This window comes from Periophthalmus magnuspinnatus, chromosome 3, assembly GCF_009829125.3.
Source record: "Periophthalmus magnuspinnatus isolate fPerMag1 chromosome 3, fPerMag1.2.pri, whole genome shotgun sequence".
NCBI classification, from domain to species: Eukaryota; Metazoa; Chordata; class Actinopteri; order Gobiiformes; family Gobiidae; genus Periophthalmus; species Periophthalmus magnuspinnatus.
In genome coordinates, this window is record NC_047128.1 from 5769880 (window position 1) to 5782559 (window position 12680).

A 12680-nucleotide genomic window follows, 5' to 3' on the forward strand; every position below is an offset into this window, starting at 1 on the left:
TATTATTATTATTATTATGTTATCTTATTTTTTTATAAATGTCAGAGGCCGTTCATGTTTAAAACAGCTTGTATTTGCTATAGTCTGAGGTGAGAACATGGATTACAGATATATACAGAGGCAGTGTTGCACTTTCCCAAGCGCAGTGACCTCGCAGCGTGGTCCCTGCTGGGTCTCACAGTAGTTTTACCGTAACCTCCTCCTCTCTCCTCCCTCCTGGACAAGTACACGGTGTGACAGAGGGGCATTAATCACAGGCCTGGGGAGGGGGGTGGGCAGGTGGGGCCGGGGGGCATGACTCCGCTGGGATTGAAGAGGTGTTTAGGGAAATCACACTGGGCTTTATGACATATGCTGTACAAATAGGGTTAGCTGGAGATGCTACTTTTCACTACCAGCTTTTCTGTATAATTTCTCTGCATTGTAATAGATTAGTGAAGAAAAGGCAGGTCTATGGCAACACAATTATATTATACACGATCTTGCACTTAAAAATATAAGTGCAAGATAAACATGTTTTGTTTTGGGGAATCAAATGGCTCCTTTATTCTTTCCCGATACAGGTGGACCATGCGTGTCCCTGATTGGCTAATTCACCTGTCAATCACATCCATTTGAAAACATGTTGATTCACCGGTGACCAGACTCACATCTTCGTAAGTGTGTATTCTGGATCCCAGGCAACACAAAAAGGGCATCTGCTCTCAAAAATCTGCCAAATTAGTATGAAAATCAGAGCAATCACAGAAGGTGGATAATTATTTAATATAATGTTCCAATCTTGGAAATATGCACATTGTAATAAGAGCTAAAATGATTATAACAGAAATGGAATCAGATGGGAGTTTACCACGTGAGTTTGAAATGAAACCAAAATAGCCACCACATAGTTTTAACTTTATTCAGTGTTAAAAATTAGTTGTAAACATGAGTCCACAGTGAGCTGGACCACTGTGTAACTAATGAGGCGGGCCCATGTGCGTCCATGCTCTGTTGTTTGGAAAAGCCTGGCCCAAAGCCACTGTTAATTATGTGTTAATTATCTCAAAGATTTTTTCAGGACACAAAACACAGAGCATTTGTCTAATTTAGCCACAGATTAGAGGCATTATCACTACGTTGAAGGATCACCTCTACTCTGTTGCCAGGTGCTGAGGTTGCTTCCCCAAACTGGATGTTTTGCTAACAGATCATGTAGGCTCATCAAAAAAATCGAAAGCCAGATTCTAATGTCTTGGGACAAAAAATTATAATTTCCTTAAGATTTTTAGATTTGATATCAGAACGATTTTAAAACCAAATTGTTTATTAATGAAACTGCCATTACCATCATAGTGAAAAAAATAAAAGTATTTTGTCAGAAAATATTGTTTTGCAGTGTCAAAATCAAGTATCAAGTCTTTTTCTTAGTATCAATTTTGTTTGAAATTCTATTACCATTTACTCTATAAAAGAGTAGGCCCTTCAATGTATTGTCTTATTTATTAGCCTATTTTATTTGCCTGGGATCCAGAACACACACTTCAATACTTTACAAAGATGTGAGTCTATTTTCAAATGGCTGTGATTGACAGGTGGATTAGTCAATCAGGGACATGATCCGTTCTTATCGGAAATAATAAAAGGGAAAATGAAATATCACAGGGGGCTGAAAAACATGGCAGAAGCACTAACCCCTGTTAATCTGATTTTATTTGTAAATCATACCTGACCAATGAGCTCCTTCGTTTCCCATGTGTCACTGAAAAAAACAGATCTGATTGGACAGTCAGAGAAGAGATATATCAGTCTGGATTTGCCAGGTAACTATTTTATAACAAACTTTTTATCATTCTTTAAAATCTGCGAAATGTAACTGCCCAAGTCCAAAAACGTGATAAAACCCAATGTGACGCAACTTCATGAAAATGTACAAAGACCCTCTAAAGTTCTTTGTCCTCAAATTGGCAAATCCTCCATCAGTTTTTAAATATAGAAACTTTGGATTAGCAACTGTAGACTTTGTACTATCCCATTCACTTGACACAAAGTGTTTTAGGCTCTATGCTTTTGAATAGAGGTCTTTATCAAAAAGCGTCCACTTATAATGCATTCTGCTCAAATTGCCACACTTGCTTTAATGCGAAAGGGCTGTGGATTTGTAGATAAAGCAAGCAATTTGAAAACGTGTCCAAAAGTCATTTTTTATTTATAATTTTTCACAAACCCACCCCAACTCAACTGGTAAAAGAGTGGTGGCTGTTTAATATCAGATCTTGAAATTTTGCTGAATTCATTTTTAAACTGAGAAAATTTCAGCCCTTAGTGGTTTTTAAAATTCTTATTCTCATTTTTTTTTTTTTTTTTTTGCTATTGCTTTAGGGTATCTCGACATGCCGTTTTAACTTCTCTATGTATGCTCTTAGCTGTAAAGATAACTGGCAGCCCCATGCTTCAGCTATCTAATTTATTGTTACCCCGATCGCTGAATTCTGCCCTAAAGCAAGGCAATTAACCCTGTCAGACGTGGTAAGATAGCACTACTGCTAAGCAAAGCCAGCGTAGTACAAAAGACTGGACTTAATTAAACTTTTTATTACCGATATTTCAAGTGAGGTGTAATAAAAATCTGACTCCGATTGTGAAGATTTAGGTCAATTGTCTTCAGTAGAGATGCGCCAATGCAGATGCCCAGCTCCAACCTCCTGACCCCTGCTTCCACTTGTAAATTAAAGCCTTGTCTCTTCTTGTTTTACTGATGAGTTATTTTGATCTCATTTCACACTACTGTCACTGCATATATTGGACCAAAGCCTATTTCCATTGCAAAGATTGCGTTGAAAGTCAATCTGGTTTTCTTACAGGCAAAAGCATGATTAGTTCGGATGACCAGTTTGTGAGTTCCTCTTCACAACTGTTCTCTTTTCTTGTCTTTTGTCTCAGAAAGAACAGCAAAATTTTGGCGTGAGGAGTTTATGTGTTATAGTTGATCCACAATATTCCAGTTTAATTAGAATTAACCTGACTGTAAGCCTTTCACAATAACACATTTATGAAATCTTATACTACGAAAACTAACTAATATTTGCCAATTCCAGGACTGATGAAATGGTTTTAGTGAATTACCACATGACATCACAAGGTGGAACAGTGTTTTCAGTTTGAGAAAAGAACTCTTAAACTGCCTAAATATGCAGAGAATGTGTGTGACTGAAACAAAACACAACTCCAGGTATGTTTGTGATGATGATTATAACAACCCAGAAAGTAACATAACATAGGGCGTTTAATTATCGTGATAAGCCTACTTGACTGTAACATGAAACAAAATACTCTTGTTGTCTAGAATTGAACCAACAACCTCTCACTCAACATCTCAAATTATACACCTTTGAAACCGACTAATTTATGCCAATTTCCTCCAAGCAAGCGCCATTTTCTACACTGTCCTGAAATCAACAATTCTTTACAAAACGACAGCGTGTTTGATAAATTGCTAACAGCAGGACTGTGGAAACTTCACCGTTCTCCCATTCGTTTCCGTCCCTCTAATGGCATCTCTCAAAACGCACAAATCTATCAGCCTAATCCATCTTGGACCGCACACTGAGCCTCCATGACATGACTGTACATTAGCATAGCATTGCAAAAAGGGGGAGGGCATCTTCACTCATCTTTGTACATCTTTGTGAGCCAAATCATTAGGATAAAGTATGTCATTGATGAACAAAATACGGTTGCTAATTCCAGTGGTGGAAGGTAACAAAGTACAAGTAGAAAAGTACTGCACTTTTTAGGTGCATGTACTTTACTTAATTCCATTGATTTGTATTACAACAGGAGACCAAAATATGTATCATTTAAAAAAAAAACAATATTTAACACTTTAACAAATTAACACTTGTGAGCCTGTGTGAAATTCTTTTACTTTTTTACATGTACTTGTACTTTTCTTAAAGTACATGTTTAAATGGGTACTTGAATACTTTTACTTAAGTAATTTTTTTTCATGTGATACTTTTACTTAAGTAAAAAAAAAAGTAGTACTTCATCCAACACTGGCTAATTCCACTGTTGAGCTGAGATAGTGGCAGGGGTGGAGTGTTGACTCAATGTCCCTTGCTCTCACATGGGGCATTGTTAGCCATAGATATGAAAGCGCTGCCTGAAGGTGCTTTCTAGGCATAAATAATCTATCAGTGATTCCCCCTATCTAAATAGAAGGAAATATGTTGGCATGATTTATTTATGCGTTAATATGCACGCAGCGAATGCACAATCACCTTGAGGAGCATGGAGACATTGTGAAGGCCTATTTAATTGCCCATGTCTGGAATGTAATGCATGTAAGTGCAGTGGTTTGAGGAATACAACATGGACGCTATTACTGTGAATGTGCGGTGGTGTTAAGATCGTATTAACACAGTTTGCAGTCTTGATAAGTATAGCTTCATTTTTTAAAAGCATACTTGTTATGCAAAATCGACTTTTCAGAGATGTTAACCATGACATAGTTGTTTCCTTCTCATTTACCCTCTCAGAGTTGTTTTTGGGGTCATTTGTGCATGTTTAATTCTTTAATTGCTTATTTTTAAGACTCCTTATTACTGATCAATCTCAGCTTTCACTGCCACCGGTACCTGCCTACTGCTCTGTACTTCAGATTTATTTTCTTAACTATCAATGGATAATAGAAAAATGTTTACTATTGACTCTGCAAGATGGTGTGCAATGCATTGTTGGTGAGTGGTTAACGCTATCGGCAAAAAAATCCCAATGGTTATTCCTGGTACTTGGGTTTCCTCCTTCTATCAAACAAAAGTGATCTGTTGGTTTCTCCACTAATCCAAAGGTTGGTAGTTCGAATCCCGCTCTTAACATAACATTGGTTCAGCAGTCAGATCCACTGAACCACAGGTGCAATTCTAAGTCCCACAGATGAATGCAGTTGTGTCATTGGGTAAGACACTTAACCCACCTCGCCCCTAGTGCATACACTGGTGTAAGAATGTATGTGTGAATGGGTTCCTTGAGTGCCTTAAAGGTGGAAAAGCGCTATATAAAAATATGATCTTTTACCATTTCGAACATTTTGGCTATTGTTGTTGCTTATTCATGAAGAAAAGGCAGAAAAATCCCTTCTCATACAGTTCAAATTTGCGCATGTTACTGCTAATACTGCCCATGTTGCTCATATCTGCCCACTGCAGTATTTGTTGTGGTCACTCTGCTTTTCTCTCCAACTTTGGTCAACATTTGTCACTGCTTAGACAGACTTTAGTGATCACATGTTCAGTCTGAAGAACTATTTATGCTCAAATTTCGATCTTGGAACCGTTGACCCGAGTCTTGTTGACATGCCATTTGTCTCCCTCCCCCCAATCTCTCAAACCAACACAGTTTATAAATAACTTTTTTTTCTCTTCCTTCGCTGGATTCCCTCACTCTATTAAACACAGTCCATCTTCAAAAGCGCACTCATTCGCTCACCTTATTTCATCTTCAGCCGGTCGGCTCGACATGGGAAAAATGTCACCGCCGCCGCTTGGCTTCTTCAAACATTTGTGAAGTGTTAAGCTCATCTCAGCAGCTTAGGAGGGCAGTCTCTCAGGAATGCAAGGCCCGCTGACCCACAACACAGTGCAAAGAAGACAGGCCTAGCAAGAGCAGCCGAGCGGATCCACTCTGCCGTGCTCATTGGCATCAGGGTGAGATTGTATTAGGAGTTTGCGGTCTTTAAAGGCTGCAGCAGCACTCCACAGCAAGAAGCCCGGTAATGGAAATGATAGGCTCGCGTTACAAGCTCTCTGCATAGAACAGGAGGAGCAGAGGCCGCGGCGGTGTCTGTCTACGTGCATTTATTTGACAATCACACTTGGCATGTTGATGTGGGTTCATGCTGGGTGTTGGTTTTAAAATATTTACATCAAGGAGGGAAATATTTCAAATATTGGAAGAGAATTTTTTCGAACTAAATCCATGTGCGCAGCGAGGATTTGCGTAGGAAGTTGATGCATAAACAAAATAAATGATCAGGTTTTATGACCACCATTATTATTCCTCACAATATCTGTCAAGTAGAAAATAAATAAACACATCTAATTTACTGGCGATGTTTACCTGGAATGTTCCACAAAATCATATGCACCTATCTTCGTGGAGACAAGCAGACAAGCAGATGGGACGATATTGAAATGGCCGAAGTAATTGTAATTAGTTGCTGACAGTTTAAAAATGTTGTGGATATGAATAATTATAATTTTCCATATTTTGGTTCCATATTTAAACAACTGTTGTAATGTTGTACTTTGTTATAAGTGAAGAAGAGGTCATCAGGGAGAAGTATTTTTTTCTGCACATTCTGGTGATGTAATGGTGATTATCTGGTGGCAATTTTTAATGATTATATAAAATGTTTACTCTGTTTATCACTGTAAACAATATTATTGTTCAATCCCTAGCCAGTTTGCAGTCAAAACATTTTTCAAGGAATTTTAGGATCAATGAACACTTTTAAATTAATACATGCAAGATGGATAGATTTAATGCCATACTGTGGAACATTTTTGACAACCTCTCATACGCTGCTCAACACTAGCACTCCTTCAACGTCTACATAGGATCAAATAGCTTTACAAATCTTATCTTAGAAATCTTTGCAAATTGTATTCTTGAATTCCCCCTTCATACACACAGCTCCTCTGTGATGTGACCTAACCCTCAACCGATCACCTAACAGTTGTGCCTCTGGCTTTGAGCATCGTCATCAGTTATTCTTTCGATGTGCGAGTGAAGGCGAGAAGGTGAAGACTTGTATTGATTGTTCTGCGTTCTGCGTTGCATCTAATTGCCCTTCTCACTTGCACAGGATGTGATTAAAACACACATATGTAAGCTTCTTTGATTTCCTACAGAGCTTGCCATTCATTTACTTGCAATTGCTGACAGAGGCATATCTTTTAAATGGTAGTGTTTGTTAGACCTAATATTGCTTATGTTTTGTGTATTTCAAAGGTGCATTGTGTAACACTTTGTCTTAGGCATCTCCTTTTGTCCATGAAGATTTTATTGTTTTGCCCACAGTATGCAGTAAACCTGTCTATGTGTTTTTATTGCTCAATACATTCTTACCATAGACTGTATATATAAATGGACATAGCTAATCTGCTAGCCTCCGCATTCCAAATAGGAAGTGAGCATGTGCACTAATTCACTTTCCATTGATAAACTCTCCCCAAATGTTGCAGTCAGGCTTGTCATTTTAGTATTAAAATGTTCGTATTAATCTGCGCTACACGGACCTGGTGTTTTTGGTATTTTTATTTGGCTATTTTGTCTGTAAATCAAGATATGAACATTAATAACAGGTTTGATTGACTGTGTTGCTAAGCACCTGCCTCTTGCTAATCCAACGGTGCGGTCGGGTAGGGCCATTACCTTCAACAGCCTTGCTCCGGATTGACGCTTTGGTTGCTATGACACTCATGGTCATCTGAATTTTAAATATGGAACTTGGGTCCAAATTCTCCTCTATAACGTCTAGCTTCGATGAGCTTCATTTGACTGGAGCGCAACACTATGGGTGACGTCACGTGTTTGTCTCCAGGAGGCGGACCCTCCATCCTAAAGTTACATAGTGCATTTTTTAAATTACTGAAATTTCCCTTCAAACTGTCTAAGCATAAGTCTTTTTGATCAAAACACTTTATAAAATCATGCAAGTGTAGCTCTAAAATTCAGATGTGTGGTCTGGCAGCACAAGTAGATGCATCATGTATCTTAAAACCAATATGCAAAGCAGTCTGTGCCGGTGCTGCCATTTGTTCAGATGCTTCGGCTAAAGCAGCGATTTGGAAATGTACTGCGGGGAGATGAAGTGTTGATGTGGTATTGCTTTTCTCAAATTTGTTTAACCTGTGCCTTGTCGAGTAATCTCACTTTAGCAAATGGGATGATTGGTAGTGGTGTCCTGAGGTAACTGCATGGGCAAATAAGAGCTGGTATAAAGTTGTATTACATGGTTTAAATGTGTTTCAAGGGAAGTAGGAAGGAATGGCTTACACATAAATGAGTTCAGCAACACTGAAGATGAGTTGCACCAGTCTTATAGTAGTAATTCCATGTGGTTACTGGATTCCTCTTAGCCAATAAAAGTATTGTATTTGTGGGACAGCAGATGCTTATTTTTGCTTTATTTTTTCACTTCACACCCAAGAGAGAGAAAATGTGCTCTTCTTTTTCATTTTTTTTTTTTTTTTTTACCAAGTCCTGGATCAGTTCAACACTCCAATAATCAGCCAGTGCTTTTCTCTGAATAGATGAAAGACGTGAGCACACAAACCCACACGTGTGCACGCCAGCAGCAGCATCACAACAACGAGAGCACAAATAAACAGGCACAAACACACAAGAAGCACAAGCCATTTGGCACAGCGCACACGTCTGGGGAGGGCTTCAAAGCCCACTGACATGAATTTATGATAATGCCACTGCGCCTTTGCCAAACCTCAACTGTTGTTGTTTTTCTCTCTCCCTCCCGTCCTTCTGTATGCGCTGCCATCCTCCTGATCAGAGCTTTGGAGAGAGTTAGCAGGTGTCCCCGGTCCCTCAGAAAGGTGTCTGTGTGCACGTGCATACATTTGTGTGTGTTCGCTACAGGATATCCTCATTTAGCTGTGTTTCCACATGTATGATTAGCTTTGGCTCCTGCGGCCTCTTGGCGGATCAAAACTCTTTGTAAACTTTATTTTGTAATGAGCCTATGATAGCATTTCCCCTCTCAGCGTGACGTGCTTGTATTGTGTATTCTCTGCTAATGGTTTCTTCTTTGTTGTTTCAGATGAAGACTGTGTGAACTGCACAGAGGAGTGTCGTGTCCTGGGACACTCGGACCGCTGCTGGATGCCCAAGTTCCCAGCCGGAGGAAACCAAGCTGAGGGTGTAGACTACAGGAACAACATGTTTGTGCCGGCAGGGATGGAGACTGTGCCCGAAGCTGAGAACTACGAGTCTGTCAACCCCAATGGCAAAAAGACTTTCTGCACTTTTGGTAAAGAGAGGAGGGACCATACCATCCTGGTGGCCAATGTAAAGCCGTATCTGAAGGCCAAACGCGCTCTGAGCCCCCTGCTCCAGGAGGTACCTTCTGCCTCCAGTAGTCCCACCAAAGGCTGCTCCAACATGGCCTCCTGTGCTGCTGTGAAGAGCCCTGCAGACGGAGCTGAGGGCAAACCTCCGCCTGTCACCTGCTCGGGACACTATGGCCCTCCAGATGGACAGTTCTTATCCCCCACCAAACAGAGAGAGGGGGTCTACCCACCCCTGCCCGCTGACCCTGTGGCCAAGGTGCTGGCAGAGGCGCGCTCGAGGATCAGCCAGGAGGCGTCTGGGGAGATGGAGACAGTGCTGGAGCAGGGAGAGCCCGATGGTCGTGAGGGAATGGACGCTGATCAGGTGGTCCGGGACATCGACAAACTCTTACAGGACTGCAGAGGGAGTGAATCCACAGGCACACTCAGGAAGTGACCTCTGGACTATGTAACACTGAGACAGATGGAATAGTCCTATTCCACAAACTGTGAAGCCAAAACTGTCACCAAAACAAATCACACACACGCTCCCATTACAGGAGCCCTTTTTACTGTATTTGTTGTTAAAACTACTGACACTGAAGGAACAATGGAACATTTATAAAGTCAGTCACTAAGCACCACTTTCGGTGCTCCTATCTGACCAAGGATATGGGACAGTGTAACAAACGTGTGATTTCCTGCTGAATTTATAGACCTTTTTGTTCTTTAACTAATGGCAGAGGCTTATGCCTCTGGCACCTCTATTATCTAAGTGCCCACCAGCTCATAAGTGTGTTGTCCATGGTCTCTCGTGAAATCCTACAGAAGCGTGTGTAGGTGGAGTTCTGTTATGTGTAATGGCCATAGACAGCGAAAAGGACTTTTATGGTCTGACATGACAATCGATGTGAAAACAGAGAAAATACAAATGTTTGGACAGTGAAGGACAAAGGTACAAAGTTTTTGTTCAGACTTGTGGATGTTGTGATGGCTCTGTGGACAGAGGGTAATCAGACTGGTCTAACTGGTGGTACTGGACCTAGGAGACAGAGGGAGACTTGTAAGATTTCATATCTCAGCATCATTCGTAGCCACATGTGTAAGCTGTGTCTGTCCACCGCCTCTATTTAAACATTCATGTAGTGACACTGCACACGGACTGACCACACTAACACTCATCTGTGTACGTCTGCGTCCAGCTTCCACTGTGTACAGTGAGCCCATGCCACATGCTGTATAAAAGGGACATATTCCTCAACTGTGAAAAGATGCTATCTATACAACGATATAGATGACTATATGTATGAATCCATGTATAGTGTCCAAATATTAACACAATATTTATACGTTTTCTAAGAAAAAGAAGTGAGGAATCTCAGCAAAAAAGTGTCCTCAAGAAAATTGTGGGAGCGGTGTACTAACTTGTTGAACTGCAAAGGGCACTGCCATTGTTTCAAGTACAATTATCCAAAAACATGCAGAAAATGTCCCTTCACATTATCACTATACATAAATATCATTATCTGTGTAAATGTATCCAATTTAGATGTGTTTACATAAAATTGACATATTTTTATTGATTTTACTGGAATTTCTGTGCATTTGAGCCAAATTGTTATGTGTACAAAAGCTATATTGTGTATTTTATTAAATTAATATATAGTTGTGTTGCAATATACATGGGCTTATATTGTATTTGGCAAAAGTTGCCTTAGTAGCTGTCGAACTCTGTGAGTTTGCTTTAGTTTGGGTTTTCATTGGTGTTTCCTTCTACTCTGCAGTGCTTTTGAGATGTCGCCTCTTTTTACCCAGAGGTCCGGCTGGATCCAATACAACTGTTAAAGCAAAGTGAGCCAGCTGATCTGAACTACAATTCAAATCCAAGAGAAAAAGCAACAACCACAAGACAACCGTTTGAAAATTTGTACTGAGCAGATTTTTACAGGGCAGCTATTTTCTTTAACAATAACTAGTATGCGTCATTTGTGTTCATTACGTTTTTATTTTCAACCTTCTTTCCAAAAAAGAAACCTGCCATATGGAAAGTGGAGTGGTTTCCTTGGTGATCATCTAACTGCCTTACTGTCTCTGCGGAGAGCTTGTTGTCGTTTGTGTGGAGTGACTGCTTCTGAAGCCCTGGTCCACCCGAATGTGCTTTTTCTAATACGGACCAAATAGGATCTGTCTCCAGCAGTCTGTGTCCTTTCTGTATGTACTCCTTGAAAAATCTCATTCTTTGCAGTGAAAAATGAACCTGGAATCATTTCTTTTGGATTTGATGTTTAGCTGTTTAGGAACATGGTTTATTATAGAAGTGTCTTCGCAGTCAGGCTTTCTAAAGTAAATTATATACATTTATTTTTAAAATGTTGGCACGTTTCGGCCACTACCTGCTTTTTCTAATACTATAAGGTCAATTACGCAGAACAGTAGGTAATTAGAGTAGACATGTTTGAAAATGTGACCACAATCTACATCCATTAGAGGGAACAGTGACCTTGGATGCTCTGTAAAGTCCAATTTTTCCTATTTATCTCATTTATACCTTCCATCTTGTAATTTCCCTCTTTGCTTTATCGCTTCCCTAGAGCAGAGCAACACTTTGAGCCATTTGGTTTTGCAATTTCGTGTATATTTTTATTATTTATTTCAACCGTGCTGACAGGATTTCACAGCGGAGAATCTTTAAGCTATTTCCGTTGCTGCTACCTCTCTGCAAATCTATAGATAAATCACTTGGAGAGTCGCACCACGTAAATGGAGCATACAGCTAAAATGTGCTGTTCAAAGTTAGCACTGGAACTGTGATCCCAACAAAACGCACACACGGCTCTACACAGACAGACTTAAGCATCTCACTGCCTCCCATACAAATGCACTGCTCCTTAAAGGGAATGGCTTCAAGTTGGGGCAAAACAGTTCCTACACATATAAGACTCTCTTTCTGTATTTCATCATTGCTCATTATTATGGTGCAGTAAACTCACATTGTGCAGAACGCATTACCTTGCAAATAGGCGTGCAACCTTCTGAACTTAAACTTTTATTTATTAATTTTTTTATTTATTTATTTTTGCAGATATGGGATAACCAGCGTCTGCTTTTTAAGTCCACAGACCTTAATGCAAACAGTTGGAAAGATATACAAAATAGGCACGTTTCAAACAAATAAAAATTTCAGTTTCATTTAGTAAAAATTTGAAAGGCAAATCTTTAAAAATACTATCCAAACATTGTGCCATCCAGAAGATATTTTTTTGTCAATTTTGTGTGAGATCGATAGCTGATAATGCCCAAGTTTTAATAACATTACAACTGATCATGTAATCACAATTTAACCCTTATAAACCCCAACCTTCTTACACCAGTACTAATTTCACAGTGCTCCCTTATTTTCCCAGAGCGGTTAGAAATCAGCTAATACTTCTTCCGGTTCTGCTACTCCCTTATTTGACGATCCATTTAAAACATAACACTTTGGTAGTCCGGAGAATCTATCTCAGCACTTTATACCTGTCCTGTCCCCTCTAATGGTGCCCCCCTTGGCCCAGGACACTGCCTGCCTCTCAACGTTTGGGCAGGAAATGGCCTGGTTCCAATGGAAGGTCTTCTCTGTACAAAGCCATGGCC

At 39.9% G+C, this 12680-nt stretch overlaps 1 protein-coding gene across 2 annotated transcripts in view; it reads left to right on the top strand.

Moving 5' to 3' along the window:
* Positions 1-11964, top strand: part of pcdh17 (protocadherin 17) — a 97617-nt gene extending 85653 nt beyond the window's left edge. For both annotated transcript variants that reach the window (XM_033985889.2, XM_033985898.2), the window contains exon 5: positions 8819-11964. In XM_033985889.2, the coding sequence (XP_033841780.1) occupies positions 8819-9504 (686 nt within the window). In that variant the 3' untranslated portion in view covers positions 9505-11964. The remainder of the gene's footprint in view (positions 1-8818) is intronic.
* The last annotated feature ends 716 nt before the right edge of the window (positions 11965-12680 follow it).